The 26,279-nt window shown below is 40.8% G+C and overlaps 1 protein-coding gene across 4 annotated transcripts in view; it reads left to right on the top strand.

Moving 5' to 3' along the window:
- The window catches only part of svil.L (supervillin L homeolog), a 196,560-nt gene that overhangs the window by 70,001 nt on the left and 100,280 nt on the right, over window positions 1-26,279 (top strand). For 2 of the 4 annotated variants that reach the window (XM_041565829.1, XM_041565826.1), the window contains exons 3-4: window positions 1,672-1,743; window positions 21,299-21,362. In XM_041565829.1, the coding sequence (XP_041421763.1) occupies window positions 1,672-1,743; window positions 21,299-21,362 (136 nt within the window). Of the gene's footprint in view, window positions 1-1,671; window positions 1,744-6,871; window positions 7,249-21,298; window positions 21,363-26,279 lie in introns of those variants that run through there. The other 2 variants (XM_041565827.1, XM_041565828.1) reach the window with 2 other exon arrangements.

The following is a 26,279-nucleotide window of genomic DNA, read 5'->3' as shown; positions in this document are numbered from 1 at the left end:
TGACTAACACAGTGCCCCCTAAGGACCTATTTAACTAAACTCCAGCCGCCATGTGACCTGTCAGTCCAGCTTGCCAAAGATACCGGCCACGGGGTATGAAATATTGCAGCTATTAACTAGAATTATGGCTCATTAGTTGACAAATAACAAGCCTCTAGTGAGTTATTTAACATTTTTGGAAAGATTTCTTGATTCCTTGCATGTGACTCCTTACACCTGGCCATACTACCACTATTATTCCTTCTTTCACTGAAAGACCTAGATTGTTGTCTCATACTGTTACTACTGTGCTAGTACTGAGGTGTAGGTATAACCTTCACCCCATAAACAGTGCTATATAACACTTACACAAAACGCTCTCGCCTACACCTGTTTCTGGTTATTAAATTACAGACTGATATTTCCAAGTTTCTAGTAGAATGGTGCCTTGCCTTGAAAATCTAATTAAATATTGGATGGCCCTTTCTTCTTTATGACCGATTTGTATCAACAGGGCCTCTGCCTAGTACTGGACACCAATGGTTACTGATTGTGATGACTGATATTATTGGAAACTGGCAATTTTGCTTTGGGCGTGGAAAACAAAAATGGCTGCTCTCAGACCATGGCCAGGAATCCCTATTTGGTTTAATACTGATATATTTTCATATTAGCTTCAAAGTAGACCTGCTAAAGGTCTGAACCACTGGTCTACACCTACTACCATGACCATGGCCATGCCACTTATTGGTGTTTAAAGTCAGTGATCATATCAACAAGATTGCAAATGTCATTTACCTACCTGTTTAAATGACTTCCATATACAAGTTGCCCCGGGTTGGTTGTTGCACCTAGAGGATCACATTTGAGCATTATAAATGTGCAGGGAGCAGAATGTCACTTTGAAAGTAACATGCTAAACAACAGATTTCTAAAGGAAAATTTCTATTTAAAATTTTAATGAAAATTATGAATATTTATAATTACAATGTAACCTTGAAACAATTCAGATATTTCCTTTATTAAAGTGAATAGTGGCTGCTATTGGAGGAATCATTTGGATGGATATAGAAGACCATAGAGAAGAGGGGCCCTTGGAATTGCAGCCATCTAAGGGGGAAATAATAATATGAACTGGGTTGTTTGATGATGTGACTGTATCCCAGGGAGCTGCTGCATTTGTTCTATTGACAAACAGCCTAAACCACATTACCCAGCAGTAAGAGTTGTTGCTTTAAGCACACATAGTCGTTTTTCCTTATTGCAGGGACAGGGAAATTTTCCTCTACACAGACAAAAAGTAAGGGTTATTCCTGGTCCAGCACCAGCGATTTTAGATTGCTTACACAGAGAATATATGTTTATTTATGGTATACAGATTCATTAAACTGAGTTTATAAGCCATGTTTAAGTTGTCTAATACAACCCGTCTGATGGGAATTAATCGCCTTTAATGTCCAAACACTCACTAGTTTAATACAATATTATAACAATGAAAAGATTCCAATAACAAACAATCTGAGGGTGAGGACCATGTCAGATAAGGGGGCAAATACATATTGTTCTCTGATGGAATATTCCAGCTCTCTATACTCACACGGGGGCAACAAAAGGGCAGCTTGATGTCAGCTGCTGCTGTTCCCAGCATGCTCAGTCAACAGTTAAAATGGCTTTTAAATGTCTTCTTTTTAGGCAAAACCTCACTTGTCACTCGTGTAGTTGGATCAACAGACCTCTTTGAAGGACATGTGCAGAGACTGTATGGTGAGTGCCAACGTAAAGACTGTGGCCAAGTGCCACATTGAGATTTTTTGGGCATAAGTACATCTGATCATTAAATGTGTCAAGCTAGTTCTGTGGTGTGCAAGGCCATTCATGTACCATATCCACAGAATCCAACAGCTAGAGGAGCTATTGAATCACAATGCTCTGTCCTTTTGTTAGCAACTGTGGCCTATTATTTCAGCTCTTGTGTGCCACGCTGAATCTAAGATCGTTTATAGGATGTGTGAAGCCTTATTCCATGGATGGTAAAGTAACTATGTCATGGCGCCACCTCATGTCTTAACCAGCCATGCAAACTCACTTAATTGCATTATACTGAGCAGAGCTTTTAATGTAGTTGAGCCATACCTGCAGTGAAGTATAGTGGTGGTAACATTTTGCTCTGAACTTTGTTTTCATTAGGAAGGATTGGGTTCTTTTTTAAATCAAAAGAAAAATGCATGGTGCAAATTGCAGAAAAATACTGTAAAGGAACCTGCTTCAGACCATGTAACTTATTGGGCAGTGTATGGGGGGACCTCTGACTTATTTCCCTGACCATTATCTTGCCAAAAATTGGCCATATCAGGGCAAGATCTCCTCGTTTGATGACCTCTCCAAACGAGAGTATCTTCCCATGTATAGCTACTGTTAGACATAAGATCGTGTCTACCAAACCATACTATATTGCTTATTTAAGGTGAACCTTCCCAACCAATATCAGATCTTATTGTAATATTGATTGGGATGTAGATGCACCATCACCACACAGAGCCATTTCTAATGTGACCTAGCTGTTCACTTAAGTTTAGATCAGCTAAATTTGATTCACAAACACACAAAGTAGTGCTACACAATTACTCTAACCGCCTTTTGTAGCATGCCAACTGTGACTGTCTCCCCATGTCCGGTCCACACTCCAAAATGTGTTTCAGCAGCACTCCGATGTAGTGAAAAAATAATTTATTTGTGCAACAAGTGAAGCAACATTTCGGGCTTGACCAGCCCTTTATCAAGCTTATTGCACAAATAGGTTATCTTTTTATTGCATTGGAGTGCTGCTGAAACATATTTTGGAGCTAAATTTGATGCACAACTGGGGCAGGTCTTGATATATATGGTCAGCTTTAGATGTGGAGCCCAATTTACCATACCAAGCCAGGCATGATATATTGTATTTTGACATTTGTTGACAACAACAGGCCTTTTTCTATAGAGGAATACTTATATGGCTGCCAGTTGACCTCTGTGTAGAATTAAACAGAGTCAATCTCTATAGTCGGTTTTCTTCTTTATGACAAATTGTGCTGGGGGTTATGTTTCATTTATTCTGGACTAGATATTTATGACTTTGCCCATCTAATGTTCTTTAAAATGTACCACACTTTATATCTACATGTAAGGCAGTGTGGCTTGTCTGGAGATGGGAAGGAGCTCCACATGTTGAATTACTGGTTTTGGGAGGTTCTGGTTGTTGTACTTTGTGGCCCATTTGGAGGCCTGCAGCTTCTCCACATGGGGCTTCCAAAACAAAATGTAGCCGTTCGTGCATGTAAATAAACCTACAACTTTGTAATGTTTTTCCGAATTGACCACTTTAGTGCAGCTTCACTTCAAATGGCATGTGATTGTTCATCTCATCAAAAATGAAGTGAAAGTTGGAGCAAGCGGCAGCCGTATCTCACTCACTTGCTCCTACAGAATGTGCCCTACAAAGTCAGATGAAGCTGCTAGCGTGTCTAGGAGTAGCATGATCATGTATATACAGATGGGTGATAATCCCTACTTATAAATACGTAAATATTTTCCCTTTTAAGTACTTAATCGTTTCGAGTCTGGCAAACCTGCTTTCAATAAGAGGTTTATGGGATTCTGTGCCTTTTCCACCTCAGCTTGGTGAAAACATCAGGAAGGGTCAAGGGACTTGGATTTCCCCAATTATGCACCTTGATTTTTTGAGCTTGCCTCATGGAATGTTAATATTGTTGACATACAACTCCCAATACCCACAACTGCTTTTGGTTGCCAGTGGTTTGCAGGGAGTTGCATGCTAACCTCCCTGCTATACTTCTCTGATCTGTTGACATCCGAATAACTTTTTCTCTTTCTTTTTTTTTCTTTTTTAATATAGGCTATCCTCCCTCTTTTTTAATAGCAAATCCCCTGAGAAGTTCATTAAATCCTCCTGTTCCTGTGCAGTGGCCAGAAGCCTATTATTAGCCTCATTCATTTCACATCACTTAATTTGCTAATCAGAAATGATGACCTGTTTCTGATGGGGCTTTGGTTGCATCACTCATTACACTTATAGAGCCTGCTGGAAAGCCTGTTTCTCTTGCTGGCCTTGGTTTTGGAAGTAGCTCCATAAAGTGTCTCCTTCATCTTATAGTACATTATTGTCGATAACCCATGACTTTGCCTTGTTGACTTGTTGGATCCCCTATTTGGCCCTTTCCTCTCTCTCTGCCCAGAAATATTATCATCCGTCCCAGTTAGAGTTTCTTGGATCCGTGCCGCGTTCCCCTTCTCTGAATCACAACTGAACTAGTGTCCTCTCTTGTTGGTACATGATTTGTACATAATTCTAAGACCGCATGAGAGGGTTGCATACAGTTAAAATAAACATTATTATTCCCAAAACATTATTGCCAAAGATAAACCTCCAGGACACATGTTTAAGCAGTCGCTGCTTTGTCCACAGCAGAGAAATGACAAGACCAGTCACTGCTGGTATCTCCCTGCTAAATTACTGCAGCTGTGTGCCATATATTCATGTTTTTCTCTGTAATTTAACCCTTCCCTGCACTGACTCAGAAGTATGTTTAGTTTATGAATTTTTCTGTGCCCTGTCCCCAACTGTCCCATTTTGAGCAGGACAGTCTTGATTTTGACAGCTCAACCCGCAGTCCCAGGTTTGTAAACAAAATGTCCCGACTTTCTCTTTGATCTCCCGCACCGAACAACCAGAAAAATATACAACGTTTTTAACTTATTTGGCTTTTGGCAGAGAGTCCAGAATAGATACTTTTGTAACAATATAAGATAAGCAGGTCTCTTGGGGGAAACTGATTTGCAGCTTAAAGGGCAATTCACTTTCATTAGCAAAACTGTAATAACACATAAAAACCTCAGAAATGTGTTCAAACTTTCATAACCTGCCAAATTTTTATATAATGAATGGACATGGTAATTGGGTGCCATAAAAATGGGCATAATCAAAAAAATTCTCAGTGCTCCGCAAGGCAAATCTTTTTTTTCCCTCTTTCTATTGGAATGCATGTGTGTACAGGTATAGGAGGCCTGTATATTCGTTATCCAGAAAGCTCAAAATTACAGGAAATGGGTCTGCCATAGGCTCCATTTTATCCAAATAATCCAAGTTTTTAAATATGATTTCCATTTTCTCTGTAATAATAAAACAGTAGCTTGTACTTGATCCAAACTAGGCTATAATTAAGCCTTACTGGAAGCAAAACCAGCCTATTGGGTTTATTTAATGTTTACATGATTTTCTAGTAGACGACTTAAGGTATGAAGATCCAAATTACTGAATGATCCATTATCCAGAAAAACCTCAAGTCCCTAACATTCTGGATAACAAATCCCATACCTTTATAGATTATTGCCAATAGCGCCATTCGTGTTTACCGGTAACCCAATTTAGGTTAATTTTTTATTTCCTTTAAAAATGGTGCACTATTAAAAGGGCTACTAAAGGCTAAAAATGAATATGCTTTATTTCATATATAGAACTTACTGTAGCAGCAGAGAGGTTCAGCAGCCCTGTAACAGTATTGATCCAAGCGTTCAAAGCCTTCCACTGGAAACTCCCTCTTGGATTTTGTTTGGCCGTCTTCAGAGTGTCCGTGACACTGCACATGCTCCGTGTGCTCTGGGCTGCACTTGAGAAGCTATGCTTAGGGGTCAGGAGATATTCCCAAGCAGAAAATGAGGTTCTATCATAGCAGCTGAGGCTACAGGACTGATTATGAAATACTGATGCACTGGTTTCTAAGATGCCATGTCACTTTGACTAAGTTGCCTTGTGTTGCGATTTTATAATATATATATATATATATATATATATATATATATATATATATATATATATATATATATATATATATATATATATATATATTACTGCATATTGTGAGTGGGTCCCTAAGCTCAGCTATGCAACATCAACCCAGAGCATGTGCTGTGAATTCGCAGAATAAAAGATGGGGAGCAATTGGGGGCATATTAAGAGGCACAGATTTTCACTGCTAAAAATCTGTAAAGTGTAGTATTTAGGGATGCACCGAATCCAGGATTCGGCCTTTTTCAGCAGGATTCGGATTCGGCCGAATCCTTCTGCCCAGCCGAACTGAATCCGAATTTGCATATGAAAATTAGGGGTGAAGAGGGAAATCGTGTGACTTTTTGTAAAGTAAAAATGTTTCCCCCTTCCCACCCCTAATTTGTATATGCAAATTAGGGTTCGGTATTCGCCCGAATCTTTCACAAAGGATTCGGAGATTTGGCCGAATCCAAAATAGTGGAACCGGTGCATCCCTAGTAGTATTAAAAACCCAATTCTTTAATATACTTCAATATTCTTTACAGCACCCATGGTGCCCTGCTGAACTGTAATTGGTGAAGGTGTACCCACCCAAGGTTTCATATAGACGCCCATACAGTGCATGCAGCATGCAACAGAGGCCACTACTCATAATTAGCCATGCGGCGTGTGCACTTTATTGGTGTTCAGCTGTAAGAAGATGATATTGCAACCTTGCTTAACTGGAGCTGGTTGGATATTAACTCCCCAGATTAGCAGAGAGTTATTGCAATTGCATGTTGGTCGTAAAGCCAACACTTAACTTGCTTTTATATCAATCCTGCATTTTCTTTTAACGTTGTTTCCTAGTAATTGGTGATGATTGTAAGCGTGTTTGATTTGGTCGCAGGCCATATCCCTCTGCTGAACAACGAAGGTGCCGTGTAGGTGCATTCCTGCAAGTCCAGCAATCTTTGCACCGTCCTGATTGCTGGAAGGAGGGGGGTGAAAGGGAACACTCCTTTTCTTTAAGAGACAGTGCTTTTTATTTATTTTCCTCCTTCAACTTCGCTTCTCCCTCACCCAGTTGTATCTCGCACGATGATTTCTCCAAAGACATATGTTTCAATTTGGCCAGTGCTCCACTTTTACAGATCTCCCAGTCTGTGTGACCCAATCCGCAATTCAGTGCCTAATTTCTGTTTGTAATCTGATTACTGGCTTGGATTCCTCCACATCCCAGCCCATTACTATGCATTCACTGTGCTCAGCGTCTCTCGCCTGACAGCCTCAGTGCAGTGTTGGGAAAGCTCTCTCGCTCTGTCTCGCTGAGATTGCTGGAACAGCCCAGGGATTAGGGTGCTGCCCTCTTCGCTGCACCCTCAGGTTTCAGGGGGAAGCGATGTTCCGAAACCGCTGGATCTCCAGCTATGCTGGGAGTGTTATCTGTCATGAGGATCCAGGTTAGTGTGGTTTTTCTATTCCATTTAGCATGATATCTGCAGCTTTGAAGAAAACCTACAGCAACTAAAAGCCAAAGTCAAACCGGGGCATGCAGCTTTGAATACAGGAGCTTACGCTCTAGTTTTTGTTATTGCCATTTTCGGCTGTTGATTTACAATTAGTCAAAGGCAATCGGGGCAGGGGGATGTATGACAAAATGCTCTCTGGTTGTTCTGGGAATTGTAGTTCTTCTAGATCTGGAGGCCGCAGGCTGCCACTCCCTATCATAATCAAATGGTTTCATAAACAGAAGGATAAATGGCAAATATTTTATGGGTGTTTGTGTGTTTTTTATTTAATTTTAATGCTCCTCAACAGCAGATTAGAGAAATCTGATAATGAGCTTAGCTTGACTTTGCCTGGTTACTATAAGGTCAAAACATAGACTTATGTGTATTACTAGTAGCACCTTACCCTGTACATGCCAGCAGCAGCCAGTCAGGTATTAGGCCTTTCACTGACCCCCCAGTGGGCTATTTATGGTTTCTGAGAAAGATCTTTGAATGTCTCATTACTCATTGGGCTGGGGATGGTACAGCTGCTGGCAGCTAGTGACCAATTTTACCACCGACTGTCAGATTGATGCGCTGCCCTTCCGGGAGGGGGATGTAGCTCTGTCGTCTCACTGTGTTGCTGCCATGCTGTTATAAGCATGAGAATTCCTTAATTGTTTCCTGGCTGTGGCCTTGAACAGAGCCCTTTAATTCTCAGCAATGGCATTTCTATTCATGGTGATAAATGCAAGCCCCAGTCACATTCACACCAGGGGAGCAGCGAGTAAGATGCTGGACTGCTCGCTGACTTGATAGAAACATTTAATCCAGGTTGGAAGGATAGTTTAGCCTAATAAATGGTACTAAGTGATGTCATCCCTTACAATCAGTGTTCAGTGATGTCACATGAGACCTGTGACTCACTGAAACACCCGTATTGTAAAAATTATGTAAAATATGTTATATGTGACCTTGGAGTTCCATAACCTTTATAACCAACACGTGATCTTGGCCACTGGCCTTTAAGTGCTCATGGAACCTCTTGGTGATCTCTAATACAGGTATGGGATCTGCTATCCATAATGCTGTGAACCTGGCATTTTCCGGATAAGGGATATTTCCGTAATTTGAATCTCCATAAACCGTCTACTTAAAAAAAAAAAAAATCATGTAAACATTAAATTGACCCAACAGGCTGGTTATGCCTCCAATAAGGATTAATTATATCTTAGTTGGGATCAAGTACAAGCGACTGTTTTATTATTATACGGAAAAAGGAAATCATTTTTTAAAAGAATTGCTTAAATCTAGTCTTATCAGAGGTGGCCTTCTCATAATGGAGCTTTCTGGATAACAGGTTTTTGGAAAACAGATCCCATACCTATATACTTATATTTTCAAATAGGGGGTACATTTTTGTCTCTTTCAAAAAAATTACCCCTGCTATGACTCTGTCATTGATTTTACAATCTGGTATCCTTAAAGGGGAAGGAAACCTAGTTGGCGCAAAAACCTTCCCCCCCCCTCCCGTGTGTTGCCCACCCTTCCTACTCCCCCCTGGCCTACCCGTCCTGCTGGGCAAATGCCCCTAACTTGTTACTTACCCTTCTGCGCAGGTCCAGTCCAGGGAGTTCACAGACGACATCTTCTTCCACGCGATCTTCCTGCTTTGAACGGCGTTTTGGCGCATGCGCAGTAGGAGCATTTCGCCGGTACGGATCTACTTTGCATGCGCCAAAAGTCATGCAGTACTTTTGGCGCATGCGCAGTAGATCGTACCGGCGAAATGCTCCTACTGAGCATGCGCCGTTCAAAGCAGGAAGATCGCGTGGAAGAAGATGTCGTCTGTGAACTCCCTGGACTGGACCTGCGCAGAAGGGTAAGTAACAAGTTAGGGGCATTTGCCCAGCAGGACGCGTAGGCCAGGGGGGAGTAGGAAGGGTGGGCAACACACGGGAGGGGGGGGGAAGGTTTTTGCGCCAACTAGGTTTCCTTCCCCTTTAAAGAACAAGAAAAGTGCAATTTCCTGGTGAGGTGCCGCTCTGTGAATATAATCACTAACTTGTACACCTGACCATCACTTTTCCTTTCTGAAAAACTCATCAGCACAGGGAAGGTTTCCTCTGAGTGCCACCCTACCCTCTCCATGGATTTTCCAGAGATCCCTTGCAGCTCCCCATAATAACCAAATTTCCATTGTTACAATAAGATTTATGTGAAGGGGTCTGGAAATCTGCAAGGGACCCCCTAAGAAATCTTTGAGGATGTTTGTACTGTCCCAGAGCATTGTATGTAACCTTACCATTTCATTCTGGCTTTCTCCAATTATTTTTTCTGCCTCTGGAGATACAAATGAAGTTGTGAGCATTGTGGCTCAGTGACTCATCTTAGCGGCTAAATTGTTCAATGACTACTCAGCTAGCGGCACAATGTTAAATTGTTATAAGGATCTGTTTACACTGCTAACTCCTTTCTAGCAAAAAGAACCTGGAGAATGTTGGAACCGGTAGAGATTTTCACATGTTTCTGTTTTGTTTATGTTTGCTTTGGCTTTTCTTCAAAGTAAATCCCAAGGTCACGATGTTGCCATCAAAGCATTGTGTATTGGCTTTATTGGTCTAGCAGAAAAACTGGCACGCCGTGTGGTGTATGCCATCGGCTACTGAGTAATTGCTAAGGACCTGGCTAGCTGATAATTGAGCTGTGGCTATTTCCTTATCTGAGTAGGAACTTTTTGAGATGGAAGGGCTCAAAGGTACAAACAACCCTCCATGGCAGATTATATGCTAAAATGTTCTTTAGTCTTTAAAGGGAATCTGTCATGATTTTTATGATGTAGTTTTTATTTCTAAATTACACTGTTTACACTGCAAATAATTCACTCTACAATATAAAATTTCATTCCTGAACCAGCAAGTGTATTTTTTTTTTTTACTTGTAATATTGGTGTGTTTTTGCCTTCGCGGGTCATTTTGCCTGGTCATGTGCTTTCAGAAAGAGCCAGCACTTTAGGATGGAACTGCTTTCTGGCAGGCTGTTGTTTCTCCTACTCAATGTAAAAATGTGTCGCAGTGGGACCTGGTTTTTATTATTGAGTGCTGTTCTAAAGGTGGCCATCCACAGGGAGATCCGCTCGTTTGGCGATGTCGCCAAACAAGCAAATCTCTCCCCAATATGCTCACATTGAGGTGGGCGTTATCGGGGTGATCCGATCGTTGGGCCCTAGGGCCCAAAGATCGGATCATAATGAAGGCTATACAGGGGGTAGGAACACAGGACCGCATAAACGAACAGATGCGGCCGAGATCCGGCGAGACGGCCAGATATCGATCGGGGACGCCCGTCTGATGGCCCCACACACGGACCAATAAGCTGCAGAATGTCTGTTGCAGCTTTTATTGGCCCGTGTATGGGAGCCTTAAGATCTGCCAGGGAGCTGTTACCTTGTGCTAGGGAGCTGCTATCTGATTACCTTACATTGGTCTGTTGTTAGGCTGCTGGGGGGGAAAGGGAGGGGAGTGATATCACTCCAACTTGCAGTAGTAAAGAGTGACTGAAGTTTATCAGAGCACAAGCCACATGACTGGGGGCAGCTGGGAAACTAACAATATGTCTAGCCCCCTTGTCAGATTTCAAAATGAAATCTAAAAAAAAATCTTACTCTTTTGATAAACGGATTTCAGTGCAGTATTCTGCTAGAGCAGCGCTATTAACTGATGCATTTTGAAAAAAAATCATTTTTTTTCCCCATTACAGTATCCCTTTAAAGGTTTGCCGGCAATGCATAGTGACAGCAGAGCAAGTGCTTTGGGCAGAACAGAACCAGTAGTTGTAGGTAGGAAATGTGAGAAGCTCAGTATCACTGGAACAAGATGAGGCAGAGCACGCTCCTAAATATACTTCAATGAGAAAGCCTGGTGCACAGTGTGGAGAGTACGGTGACCCCCAATAAATCTGTAGGATAGAAATATACTGGCACTCAAGGCAAGGGAAATGCAGGGTTGCCCCTTGCTATTTATTTATGAGCGAACATGCAACGTTTTGGGGCAAGCCCCTTTATCAAGCCCCGTCTTGATACGCTTGATAAAGGGGCTTGCCCCGAAATGTTGCACGTTCGCACAAAAATAAATAGCAATTGGTAACCGTGCATTTCACTTGCCTTGAGTGCCAGTGTATTTCTATCTTACAAGCAGGGCCAGATTTACATAGCGGGCGCCCCTAGGCCCGTCACCCCTGTCCCCTCCCCAAATTTTCATCATGGACTGGAGAAATGGGTATTGGCGCATGGGAAATTAAAAAAAAAATATTGTATCTCCTGTGCATTTCCAGTGTTTTTGAACTAATATTGGTGTGGTTGGGCAGCATGCCACCCCCTAAAATCCTGCCGCCCTAGGCCCGGGCCTTGGTGCCTTTCCACAAATCCGGGCCTCCCTACAAGTTCAGTATCACACCAGGTTTGCAAGTATTGACTGTGCAGGCACCACAATTAGCAGGGCTAATCGTACAGTAACAATAATTATCGATGCAGTAAACCAATAATATTTGGATTCAGCCGGATACCTGAATCCTCTAAAATTGTCAAATGCATATTCAAATCTGGTGTCTTTTTTTTTTTTTTTTTTATAAACAATTGCTTCAATTGTTGAGCAAAAAGTTTTTGTATTTAGTTGTCCAGTTGTCAAATTGCTTAGGTTTCAACCAAATAGGAATACTGATAAAGTGCTAAAATTCATCCAAATCCTGGATCCAGGGGATCCTTAGGAGACATCATCTCAAACGTTGGTGTGCTTAATCGGCTGCAAACATTCACCAAATACAGTATCTATTATGGTTTAGCTGCAGGTGCAACTGTGAAGTGGTCCAGTCCAGGACATATCATTTGATTGTAGGTTGCAGTTTCATTATCATGTGGCTCCTTCTGACTCTAAAATTTTAGACCAGATTTGTTGGCAAAGTGTGAACATCTCCATGTGCTTCTCCACGTTCTTCTATTACTGGGAGCCAGTGTGATCTGTGTGACCGAATGCATTGGTGCCACTTGAGTCTGTTTATAGGCCATAGCACTCACAAGTCCAGAGGCCTTTGCCGACTATGACAAGTTTATTTTACTGCACTGCCTGGTTATTGATTTAGCTCACAACAAAGGTCAGACATGGTTTTATCAATGAAAGCACGGGTATTCCCACATCTGAAAAATGATTCTGTTAGAGGTTCGTTATTCAGGAAAGAAAAGCCAAGCTAGCATTGCAACATTTTCTTTTTTAACATAAGGTGCCACTTTTTTTATTGGTGTATGGGTGAAAAGCAGTTTGTTCCCTGCTATTTCTACATTGCTGGTTCTGACAACTGAAACCTTGTTGCAGAAGCCTACTGATTAAAGAGGTGGCCCACATTTAAATTTACTTAGTCTGTTACAGAATGGCCAGTTCTAAGCAACTTTTCAATTGGTTATCCTTATTAATTTTTTTTTTTTTAGATTTTTCACTATTGGCCTTTTTCTACTGACTCTTTCCAGCTTTCAAATGGAGATCACTGGCTCTGTCAAAAAACAAATGCTCTGTAAGGCTACAAATGTATTGTTATTGCTACTTTTTATAACTCATCTTTCTATTCAGGCCTCTCCTATTCATAATCCAGTCTCTTATTCAAATCAATGCATGGTTGTTAGGGTAATTTGCACCATAGCTACCAGATTGCAAATTGCAACCTGGAGAGCTGCTAAATAACTCAACAACGACAAATAATTTAAACCGTTTAAACCAATTGCAAATTGTCTCCGAATATCACTCTCTACATCATAGTAAAAGTCAATTTAAAGGTGAACAACCTCTATAAGAGGAAGGTTGCAAGGTATTGAGAGAAGTGGAGTTGTAGTTGGAGGAAAGTGGATTTCTGCTACATTGAACCAACAGGGCAGAATGGGGCAGACAATCACTGCTTTCAATTGCAACTGCTTTTTACAAATATTTCTTTAACCATTGAAGTCTTTCAGTTAATTTGTATAGTAAAGTTGCTTACAGTGACATTCCCTTGCATTGGGCATTTTGGTTTTACATCCCCTCTAACCTCGCAGATTTAGACGTTGCCTGTTTGATATCTCAAAACGTTTGATTGGAAATACTGATGCCCCTGGTCCCACACATAGAGGAGTAGGCTGCAGATTTAGCAAGTAATGGACTGGTGGTGGTGGTCAGAGCCACGGGTAGCTTTTCACTATTTCTTTGCCTGTGTCTCCCCTATCTTTGCACCTTTCACCTTGTCACTTCCAGCCTCCAAAATATCTCCTGCTTCCTTTCTTTTACTTGTCCCAGATCCTGCCAGACCATCATTTGGTCTCTTTCTCTACTCCCAGTTCCCTCTTCCATCTTGTTTGTATTGTGCTTTGCTAGACTGAAGAACAGAATTCACTTGCACTCCCTGGCTCCTGTGTGCCCAGTCCTTGGGGGATACGGCAATCCCCACAATGTAGCGATACTCCAAATCAATGTTCCGGCACTCAATAGCAAATACAAAGGGGTAATCCCCTACGTGTTTTTTAAGTCATACAAAAACACAATGTTTCCGGGGCTTGCCCCTTCCTAAGGGGAAAGCCCCTGAAACGTTGTGTTATTGTATGACTTAATAAACACGTAGGGTATTACCCCTTTGTATTTGCTATTGAGTGCAGGTACATTGATTTGGAACTTTGCTAGACTGAGTCATATTTAGGGGTGATTTAATCCTTTTGGAATATCTCCAGATATTAATTGGGCAGGCTGTCCAGTAGAAACCTAAGCCCATCGCCCTCTAGCTTTCAGTGTGACCATATTGCTCCAACACTTGTCTTCAAACTTGATTCCCTCCTCAAGTTCCACCAGAATAAAAATGGATTTTGGCAACTACTTCTCAGGACTACATTAGTGGAGTGAACAGGCGGAAGTTATAGTTTAGTTATTTGAGAAGACTAAATTGTAAAAGACGAAACCATCAGCTCTGGATAATCATTTGAAATAGGAGAGGATGGAGATTGTGGAAGAAGCTCTTTGTCCTTCAGGGAAAGGACACGAGTGCAAGAACTGGTCAATAATGAGAAATAATAAAACCAATAGGACAATATATTACTGGGGTTACAAATGAGGGGTGCTATGCCAGTGTAGTGAAATATCCATAAGAGAAAGGCAACTTCTCTGTCTGGTGAGACACTTATTGGGTCCAATAGGTCTCTGTAGATGAAAGTACAATAAGCTTTGCCTGTACAAGTGGAAACCATAGAACTGCAGCGGAGTGAAGCTAAGGAACAGTATAATATTCTCCCAGGGGAGCTATATCAATCTAACTGATAACATGGAACCTATGTATATGGAACAATTTTTATAGTGGGATCTGTTAACTGTGCATATGACTGCTTGCTATGAGATTCATTCCATTTGACCTACAGGTCCTCTAGGCCTGTACAGTTCATCTATGAGAGGGTGATAAAGTTGTTTTTATAACAGGAGAATGTTTTTCTGCGGAGCTGTACAGCCTGTCTGGCCACCTGGGATAAAAACTGTAACAAAGGTGGAGCATTGCATGCCTTGCAAAAAATGTCATACAGTACCTTCTAAGTCTAGGTCCCTCTTAATATTCCAAAAGCCCTTAATTTGGAAACCCATAATTTAAGGCTGATCATAATTCCACACGTGGGGCGAACCAGAGCATGCACCCCAGCTTCATATTTACCTGCATTACCTCCTGTGTTTGGTCATTTAAGGGACAAGTTGTGGAAAATGTGCATTGCCTAGAATATACTTATATAACTTAAGTGTGAGAGCTGTGTATCCAACAGTTTATATATAAGCCTCCCACAACATAGTCATTTCTCACCTGCCTGCTCCGTTGTACCAGCTGCAAACTGTAGTTCTACTACTTCATTTTCTGTGCTACTGTCCTGTAATAGATAGCTGGTAGATTTTCCCAGAATTAGTGCTTACTCATGTAATAGCTACTTGCCTTTGGGCTGTAAAATGCATTTCCCAATTATCATACGGACTTTGGAATTGGACCAAAGTCAATCTCGAAATGAAATACTGTAAGCTGCAAAGCTTAATTATATTTGATTACTTTAGCTGGCAGAGGTATGAGTGGGTATGTAGACTCTCCACAAACCCTCCAAGGCAACCCAAGCCACACGGTGCCTTACCGCTTCTTCTGTTTGTGTCCATAAGTGCACTTGCTTCTGTTTGAGTTAGTGTTTAGTAACATTCACACAACTTAAATGTATAACATTCTAAATATTTAATAGAAGTTCTAAATATTTAATAGTCCCAATTCTTGTAATACAACTAATGATACATGGTTCACACATGAGGAAATTCAACAGACACTAGAACATGTTAAGATTAACAAAGGTCCGGGGCCAGATGGTATTCATCTCAGGGTACTTAGCGAGTTAAGCTCTGTGATTGCCAAACCTCTTTACTTAATTTTTCAGGATTCATTGAGATCTGGCATAGTGCCGAGAGACTGGCGAATTGCTAATGTGGTGCCTCTATTCAAAAAAGGATCCCGTTCTCAGCCTCAAAACTATAGGCCAGTTAGATCTTGCCAGACTAACTTAATTTATTTTTATGAGAAGGTAAGCATGGACCTCGATTCTGGGATGGCAGTGGATGTGATTTACTTAGACTTTGCTAAAGCATTTGATACAGTGCCACACAAAAGGTTACTGGTTAAATGAAGGAATGTTGGCCTGGAACATAGTATTTGTACCTGGATAGAGAACTGGCTAAAAGATAGACTACAAAGAGTGGTGGTAAATGGAACATTTTCTAATTGGACCAGTGTTGTTAGTGGAGTACCACAGGGCTCTGTACTAGGTCCCTTGCTTTTCAACTTGTTTATTAATGACCTGGAGGTGGGTATTGAAAGTACTGTTTCTATTTTTGCAGATGATACTAAATTGTGCAGAACTATAGGTTCCATGCAGGATGCTGCCACTTTGCAGAGTGATTTGTCTAAGTTGGAAAACTGGGCAGCAAACTGGAAAATGAGGTTCAATGTTAATAAATGCAGGTTATGCACTTTTGGCAAAAATAATATAAATGCAAGTTATACACTAAATGGCAGTGTGTTGGGAGTTTCCTTAAATGAGAAGGATCTAGGGGTCTTTGTAGATAACAAGTTGTCTAATTCTGGGCAGTGTCATTCTGTGGCTACTAAAGCAAATAAAGTTCTGTCTTGCATAAAAAAGGGCATTAACTCAAGGGATGAAAACATAATTCTGCCTCTTTTTATAGGTCCCTAGTAAGGCCTCATCTGGAGTATGCAGTGCAGTTTTGGACTCCAGTCCTTAAGAGGGATATAAATGAGCTGGAGAGAGTGCAGAGACTAAGTGCAACTAAATTGGTTAGAGGGAGGGAAGACTTAAATGATGAGGGGAGACTGTCAAGGTTGGGGTTGTTTTCTCTTGAAAAAAGGCGCTTGCGAGGGGACATGATTACACTTTACAAGTACATTAGAGGACATTATAGACAAATAGCAGGGGACCTTTTTACCCTTAAAGTGGATCACTGTACCAGAGGCCACCCCTTTAGACTAGAGGAAAAGAACTTTCATTTGAAGCAACGTAGGGGGTTCTTCACAGTCAGGACAGTGAGGTTGTGGAATGCACTGCCGGGTGATGTTGTGATGCTGATTCAGTTAATGCCTTTAAGAATGGCTTGATTTTTTGGACAGACATAATATCAAAGGCTATTGTGATACTAAACTCTATAGTTAGTATAGGTATGGGTATATAGAATTTATGTGAAAGTATGGAGGGGTATGGATACTGGGTTTTCATTTGGAGGGGTTGAACTTGATGGACTTTGTTTCAACCCAATTTAACTATGTAACTATGTAATGTGGATTCACTCCTTCCAAGTCTTTGACACGAGTAGTGATGGGCGAATTTATTCAGTAGACATGAATTTGCAGCAAATTTCCACGTTTCGCCGCCTGCGAATAAATTTGCGAAATTGCCATGAAAATTCACACGCCGGCGACAATTAAACGCACACCCAAAATGTAATTGGACAAAATAGGCAAAGCGAAACGGGACAAATTCGCCCATCACTAGACACGGGCAGTAATTGCTGGCTAGTATAGTCAGTTTAGACCCAACGTCTTCATGTGTATGCAATATAACAAGGTTCTGCTCATACCGACTTGCTATATATACATACATACATGCTTTTCTTCAGTACACTTCTTTTGATTTTTCAATAATACCCTGTAGTTGCTGGTTTCTTTTTATGGATATATATATATATATATATATATATATATATATATATATATATATATATATAAATCATAAAGGTTCATGTAGCACAGGAGTTTTAGCCTGTGGGTTTGGACTCAAATAAATGTGCCTATGCCATCAGAATAATCCTCCTGAATATAGTGAAATTTCCTTCTACAATAAAGCATACAAAATGAGGAACATAAGCCAATAATGGAGTGCAAATCGGATTCCCCAGCTTAACGTTATGATGGACTATGGTATAGTTTTTATTACTAAATTACACTATGTACATTGCAAGCAATTCATTCCATTCCATTTGAAATGTTATTCTTGAACCAATAGGGTTCCTTTAAAGACGCCTGATCAAAATTTTCTGGCCAACTCGATCAACGAGCCGACCAATATCCAAGTCTTCTCCCACCATACATGCACAGAATATTAGTTTCAAATTATATTATCTGTGCATCTATGGCCACCTTTACTGAAGGAGTCTTGACTTTTGGTTAGCTTGACTTGGATTTTTACTATTGAATGCTGTTCTCATATCTACCCGTAGGGGAGCACTTTTAGCAATGCAGGTGTCAGGGAGCTGTTATCAGCTTACCTTCCCATTGTTTTGCTGATGGGCTTCTGGGGGGGGAGAGGGTGATATTATTCCAGCTTGCTGTGCAGCAGTGAAGAGTGACTGAATTGTATCAGATGTTTCTCATGTCTGAAGGCATCTGGGAAACTAACAGCATGTCTAGCCCTTGTCAGATTTAATTCAAAATTAAATGTAAAAAAAATGTTTGCTCTTTTGAAAAATAGATTTCAGTGCAGGATTCTGCTGAAGGAGTGCTATTTACTGATGCATTTTGTTTTCCCATGACAGAATCACTTTAAATTGGGGCTGGTGGGTATTAGGATATACATCCCTACATCTACAGTAAAGTCCTGGCCATGCCTGTTTGTCATAGAGGAACATGACTTTTTACCTTTTTGCTCTCTGTTTCTGAAGTGCAGGTTGATGTGTTTTTATTCTGTGTGAGAGTAACTTCTAAGCACTTGTTGCCAAAATATCTCAAGTATCTCTATCCCAGGCTATTTAAAGTCAGAGCTGTGGTTTGTGGCCAAACCCATTTTGTTTTCCTGTTGTCACAGGCCTTATTCTAAATATTTACCAAGCTAACGCTCTGTGCCATAGTCAAAGCTGTTTAGGATGATAATATGGGATTATTAAAAACATTGTCCTGATTTTATTTTTTTGTTTGTTAAAGAGAAGAAATCATTTTAGCACACAACATGCTATGCTATGATATTCATTAGTGTTACTCTAAGGGTCAGGGCACATGCTCATATTCGGGGGGGGGTTTGGTTGCCCGGCGATAAATCTCCTCTTCTTCAGGGCGACTAATCTCCCCGAACTGCCTCCTACCAGCTAGAATGTAAATTGCCGGCGGGATGGAACTTGGTGCTCTTCGTTTTCCGAAGTCGTCTGAAGTTTCCTCGTGAGGCAACTTGGAAAACGAATCGCTCAGAGTGTCAGCCCGCTGCCGATTTACATTGTAGCTGGTGGGAGGCAGTTCGGGGAGATTAGTCGCCCCGAAGAAGAGGAGATTTGTCCCCGAATCTGAGCGTGTGCCCTGACCCTAATAAGGGGATAGCAGCATGCCTAATCTTCATATTGTATGTTTAATTTCTTTTATTTCCTCCTGTGAGATTCTCCATGATAACAAAGGCTTATCAGAGGAGGAAATGCCCATATTCTACCAGCATGTGGTCAACTTTATGATGTTACATGATCAAGTTCTGCCATGGTGCTGTGGCCTTTTATGTCCTTATTTGTCTCTGATTGGATTCTTTCTGATATTATTGGATTAGGCTGGGCAGAAAAAGCATCCACTTGGCCAAAATGGGTTATGTTTATGCTCTCTGGTTAACTACACTGTATTTTCATCTACATTATCCATACTTTGGAGGTTAAATGTCCTCTTCATCTCAGTCTGGTCCAACATGGACTAATTTACTGATCTCTCCAGATGAGCAGATGTCCATCAACCTCAAACTGGATTGATGGGAAGCACCTGGAAGAGTGAATTTTCAACTATTGCATATGTCCTGGTCATGGCGAATGCTCAACTTGGTAAATGCAGCTATGTATGCAATGGATGGAAATACTGTTACAGAATGTTCGGGACCTGGGGTTTTCTGGATAAGGGATCTTTGGATCTTCATAACTTAAGTCTACTACAAAATCATTTAAACATTAAATAAACCCAATAGGCTGGTTTTGCTTCCAATAAGGATTAATTATCTTAGTTTGCATCAATTACAAGGTACAGTTTTATCATTATAGAGAAAAAGGAAATCGTTTTGAAGAATTTGGATTATTTGATTATAATGGAGTCTATGGGAGACAAGCTTTCTGGATAAAGGGGTTTCCAGATAACGGACCCCGTACTTGTGTCCTCATACTTTGAAGTCTGTTTGTATAATTTTAAGGTGGCCATACACTGAGAGATCCGCTCGTTTGGCGATGTCCTTGAGGTGGGCAATATCGGGCTGATCCGATCGTGGGTCCTAGGGCCCAACGATCAGATCCTAACTCATGGGAAACGGGGGTCGGATCGCGGGACCGCATCAACGAACAGATGCGGCCGCAATCCGGCTGGATTTTTCGTCCCATCCAATCGAGATCTGGCCGACTTTCAGCCAGATCTCGATCGGGGAAGCCCGTTGGGGGGGCCCCATACACGGGCCAATAAGCTGCCGACACGGTCTGTCGGCAGCTTTTATCTGCCCGTGTATGGCCACCTTTAGTCATCATGGCCCAGGGACCTTTCATCAACCAAATCCATTAGTACATATATGTCATAAATAAGAGTGATTGTGTTCCATGTTAATTTGATGGGAATTGCTACCTATGAAGACCCAAGAGATTATCCATGCTAGAAGAGTGTATGTATATGTATATATATATGTATATATATATATATATATATATATATATATATATATATATATATATATATATATATATATATATATATATATATATAAAAACACAGACGTGAGCCCAGTTAAGGTTAAAAGTATTGGTTTTCAGGGCCTCTCTAAACTATGCCCTGCTCCTTGGTAGTCAGCCCATATACAGTACATAGGTAACGGAAGACTGCAAGCAGATTTTCTTTTTATATATGCACAGTTGCTGTATATACCGAGGATAATTGCCTACCAGATTAGCTAAATCAATGCAATAAATCCTGTGTACTCATGTATCTGGCATGTGACCTCCCAGGATTCCGTGTTCTTTATGCAACATCTAATTGAGAGCAGTGACATAATCATTCAGTCTTGTTTTTCTAATCTACTTTAAATAGCTCCCTGCACACATTTCCCTGTTCAACTCCGAAACGGATTAAAATCTTTCTTTCCAGTTATTATACTGATATAAGATAATCGCCCCCACCAGCCTATTCATACAGTAAAGTATTATTTTAATATACAATTTTAAGCTTCCCTTGCCTGAGACAAGGGACTTTGACTTTGTCCTTTTATCCTTGGCCCTCCAGTTGTCTCTGAACTACACATATCAACAGCCACCAGCCGGTTGGTGCATGCTGGGAATATATAATTATGAACATCTGGAATGCCTCTGGTTGGACATCCCTAACACTTGATTTTACACTTGTTAAGTTAACGTGAGAAATTCTAGGTATGTTTTAGTGGAAAATGTGTTTGTGAAAAGCCAGTGAAATAAATTGATTTATTTATTTATTTATTTTATTCAAGGATTTGATCGAGAAGGTGCATTTGAACACCGAACGTCACGTCTTCCGCAGAGAAAGCCGACAAGGTAAAATTGGCTTGACTTCATTGGTTGTTTGTCTGTCATCAGTTTTTTTTGAAAGGGAATATCTATGGGGAGGGTATAGTGGCCATATACAGAGCAACTTGGTCAGGCCTTTGGGGGCAGTTTGCCTAAATATCCACCCCATACATATGTTTAATGGCTGTGCTGCTATCTCATTTCTTTTGTCCTGCCATTGCCAGTCCCATTGGTACATATAAAGGGGGTAGTGACTAACTCCTAAGTGGCATGAACCATGACATCTTTAAAGCGGTAGTTCCCCTTTAAATTAACTTGTATTATGATGTAGAGCGTGATATTCTCATTCAATTTGCAATTGGTTTTCTTTTTTTATAATTTGTGTTTTTTGAGCTATTTAGCTTTTTATTCAACAACTCTCCTGTTTGCAATTTCAGCAAACTGGTTGCTAGGGTCCAACTTACCCTAGCGACCATTCACTGTTTTGAATAAGAGACTGGAATATGAATAGGAGAGGCCTGAATAGAAAGAGGAGTAATAAAGAGTAGCAATAACTATACATTTGTAGCCTTACAGAGCATGTGTTTTTTTGATGGGGTCAGTGACCCACCCATTTGAAAGTTTTGAGTCGGGGGGGAAGGCAAATAATTGAAAAAAACTAAAAAAAATAAATAATGAAGACCAAATGAACCGTTGATTAGAATTGGCCATTTTATAACATACTAAAAGGTGAACCACCCTTTAAAACTTACAACCCTAGGCACGTGTCCTCGGATGCCTATATGTAAATACGGCCCTGTACAGTTTTGCCACAAGATTGGATCCCTCTGAACAGCAACACCTTATTGTACCAGGGTTGGTTTGCTGATTTAAAAAGACACCCAGAGATAACCGAATTTCTAACTTGTATGCTGCAATATCTGTGCTTTGATCAAAAATCAGAAAAAGGAAAAAAAAATTATCTATTTTTGGTGTTTTATGCATGATATGCGTTTTGGTGCCCAAATGAGCAGTTTGGGTAATTTTTTTTTATGTACGTGTCCTTAAAGGAGAACTATTGCGAAAGTGAAAATTTAATATAAGCTTCAGCATACTGAAATAAGAAACTTTGTAAATATAATCAATTAAAATGTTGTACCGTAATCAAGTTTATCTTCACTCTCCCTCTCTCAGCATCTGTTTTTCTTCATTCTGTCATTATGCAGCAGTTGGGTGTTAGATATTTATTAACCGTTAGATCCAATATATCTTATAGGAGGACTCGTTTCCTAGCAGATGTATTAGAGCTCACTCTATTAAAATCACCAGACATCATGTCTCTCTACATGCAGGATTTGTGCAAAAGGCAGTTATTTTGTTTGTACTGGAATCAGTTATTTGAATGAGCTGAAATACATTCACTAGGAAAGGAAGCCCCACTATAAGATCTATTGGATCTAACTGAATTCAAATCCTAATTTGCGTATGCAAATTAGGGGCAGGGAGGGAAATCAAGTGACTTTTTGTCAAAATAAGGAAGCAAAGAATGTTTCCCCTTCCCACCCCTAATTTGCATATGCAAATGAGGATTCGGATTTGGTTCGGTATTCAGCCGAATCTTTCACAAAGGATTCGGTTGTTCGGCCGAATTCAAAATAGTGGATTCGGTGCATCCCTAGCATCTGTACATCGTTGTACAATTCAGCGCAATTTGCACAAAGAACATCTGTATGGCAGGGGGATGAGAAAGAAGCACTTTCTGCACTCACACCACAAACAGAGTCACTTGTTGTATGCAAAAGCTCATTTAGAAAAGTAACAGTCATTTTGGAACAAAGTGCTTTGGACTGATGAGACAAAAATGTTATTTGGTCATAACAAAAAGTGATTTGCATGGTGGAAGAAGAACATCGCATTCCAAGAAAAACGCCTGCTACCTACTGTCAAATTTGGTGGAGGTTCCATCATGCTGTGGGGCTGTGTGACTAGTTCAGGGACTGGGGCTCTTGTTAAAGTCGAGGGTCGGATGAATTCAACCCAATATCAACAAAGTCTTCAGGAGAATGTTCAAGCATCAGTCACAAAGTTGAAGTTACGCAGGGGTTGGATATTCCAACAAGACAATGACCCTAAACACACTTGGAAATCTACAGTCATTTATGCAGATGGAGAAGTACAATATTCTGGAATGGCCGTCATAGTCCCTCAACTTGAATATCATGGAAAATCTATGGGATGATTTGAAGCAGTCTGTCCATGCTCGGCAGCCATCAGATTTAACTGAACTGGAGAGATTCTGTATGGACGAATGGTCAAAAATAGCCACATCCAGAATCCAGACACTCATGGAGGCTGGAGGCTGTTACATCTGCAAAAGGAGGCTCAACTGAGTATTGATGTAATATCTCTGTTGTCTAATTTTGTTATGATGCATATTTTCTGTTAATCCAATAAACGTTATGTCATTGCTGAAATACTACTGTTTCCATAAGGCATGTTATATATTAAAAGGAAGTTGCTGCTCACCCAACTCATTAAGAGGGGTTCCCAAACTTTTTCATATGACTGTATATTAAATTGTAATTTTTGCGATAGTTCCACTTCCAAATCTCAAAGTGCTGCTGAAGCCTTTAGCAGAGGTGCAGGTAGGAATGTGCTTGTCAGCTCGTGGGAGCGCTTGGCTGTTACAGGGGAAATATCAGCTTTGCCAGTTTTTCTATGGCGGAACTACAGGTGTAGGCTGTGCTTGTTCCCACTGCAGACTGTTCCCCGGCAAGATGGGCATTAAACCATTACCAACAACTTGATTATGGTGATACTCTCGCTCACATTTCATTTGTAAGAATGATTTATATTTGATGACTTCGTAATGATTTGCTGAAAGCAGTTAAGAATGCGTGTGGTCAGGAGAGCCCTGAATGAATCCGAAACGCTCGCCAAATCTGTTTCCGAAGCAAAAGGGGTATTTGATTGGGTTTCATCTTGCGCCAACTCGCATTCCTTCAGCCCAGAATCACTTATCTCTGCAACTTTCATTGTCCGCTCGCTGCCAAGAAACGAAATTTTCCTTTTGCCACACAGGAAAGCCTGAAGATTGCCAGCCTCTGGGCCACTCTGAACTCCGACGTCCATAATGTATAGGATGAAAATAGTCAAATTCTCAATTAACCCTTGCACTGATTCATAAAACTTTCCCATTGGTTGAAGGGAATTTAAACACCAAAAAAAAAGTTTTTGTATAATGAAAGGAAATGTTATTCTAAGAATCCTACCAATATTTAGAGGGGCAGTTTACCTTTTAGTTAACCTTTTAGTATGTTATTGAATTACTAATTTTAGGCACCTTTTCAATTGGTCTTCATTATTTATTTTGAATTATTTGCCACCATTTTCTGATTCTTTGCTCACGGACCCCATCTAAAAGACAAATACTCTGTAAGGCTACAAATGTATTATTATTGCTTATTTTTTGTTGCTCATCTTTCTATTCAGACTCTCTCCTATTCATATTCCAGTCTTTTATTCAGATCAATGCATGGTTGCTGGGGTAATAAGTTTTGGAAGGAGGCTCTCCATAAAGTAGAATATTTACTCACCACATAGGGCCCAGGTGCACCATCAAATTATAAAAATGAAGTAAAAAGATTTATTGTGTCCCCTTCCTTACGCGTTTCGTGTTACAAACATTTAATCATAGGCATACATCTTTTTACTTCATTTCTATAATTTGATGGAAGATTGCTTTTATTTGAGTGCGTGCCTACTCCAGATTTATTTATGGTTACTGGGGTAATTTAGACCCTAGCAGCCAGATTGCTAAAATTGCAAACTGCAAAGCTGCTCAAAAACTTCAAATCATGAATAACCAATTGCAAATTGTATCAGTCTTTGCATCATACTAAAAATGTATTTGAAGTTGAACAACCCCTTTCAGTGGCAAAACTAGATATTATTGGGCCCCATAGCAAATTATACTACAGGCTCCCAAAACGTCTAGAGGTTGACCTGTTTTAGCAGTGTTTATTAAAATTGTATATGGATTAGGGCCTTAAGGGGCCCCTGTACCTCCTGGGCCCCCCTGCAGCCGCAGGGTCTGCTTCCTCTGTAGTTATGCCCCTGACTAGTGATGTGTGGGTCGGGTTTTACCCGAACCCGCCCTCCCTCCACCCGCGCCCGACTTCTGGGTTCCTTTTATAGACCCACGCCGCCCTGCTGAGGACGTCACAAAATGGGCGTGGCGAACAGCTATAAAACCGGAATTTGGAAGCTGGCAGTGTAAGGTGGCGGGGAGAACAGGAAGATGAGCTTGACCTGGACCCGCCCACCACCCACAAATGGGGTTGCGAGGTTGGTTTACCCGTGAGTATCGGGCCGGCCTGCACATCACTACCCCTGACCCCTTTAATATTTAGTTATTTGCAAACTTAAATGGAATTGAAAGCAGCGTCGCTCTGTGCCTTGCTGCACTGCTGGTTCTGTCGACTGAAACAATGTAGCAGAAATCAGCCTTGCAGGTTAACTATTGCCAAAATGTTTCCCCCACTGGAATTGCAGGCTAACAAAGCCAGTAGTATTTTCCAGACAATAGCCCCACCATGTGCCGTGCCTCTTGTAGCAGGAGCCTACTCCCAGTGGGGGCGCCATACTTGGGCAGTTGGTTCACTCAATATAACCATGTGTATGATCTGGAAACTGGCCAATGTGCATATTGAGTGAGTCAGGACACTTGCTCTTATGTGTATGTGTGCCCCAGCATGGTCTCCCACATACGGAGAGGAATATTCATGCAGGGGGCACAGCACATTATTAGGAACTATTCTTACTAATATTTTACCCATTTTCATACTATTGTTTTACCCATACTGAGTGCAGGCTCTGTTAGCCAGCATCTCCAGTGGGAATAACAATATTTTTTGGGGATACTTGTCCTTTAATCAACTGTGCTACATTGTTTCAAGGGCAGTT

This window comes from Xenopus laevis, chromosome 6L (assembly GCF_017654675.1).
Source record: "Xenopus laevis strain J_2021 chromosome 6L, Xenopus_laevis_v10.1, whole genome shotgun sequence".
In the NCBI taxonomy this organism is placed as follows: Eukaryota; Metazoa; Chordata; class Amphibia; order Anura; family Pipidae; genus Xenopus; species Xenopus laevis.
The sequence above is the reverse complement of the archived record's forward strand: the minus strand, read 5'-3'. Positions and strand labels throughout refer to the sequence as shown.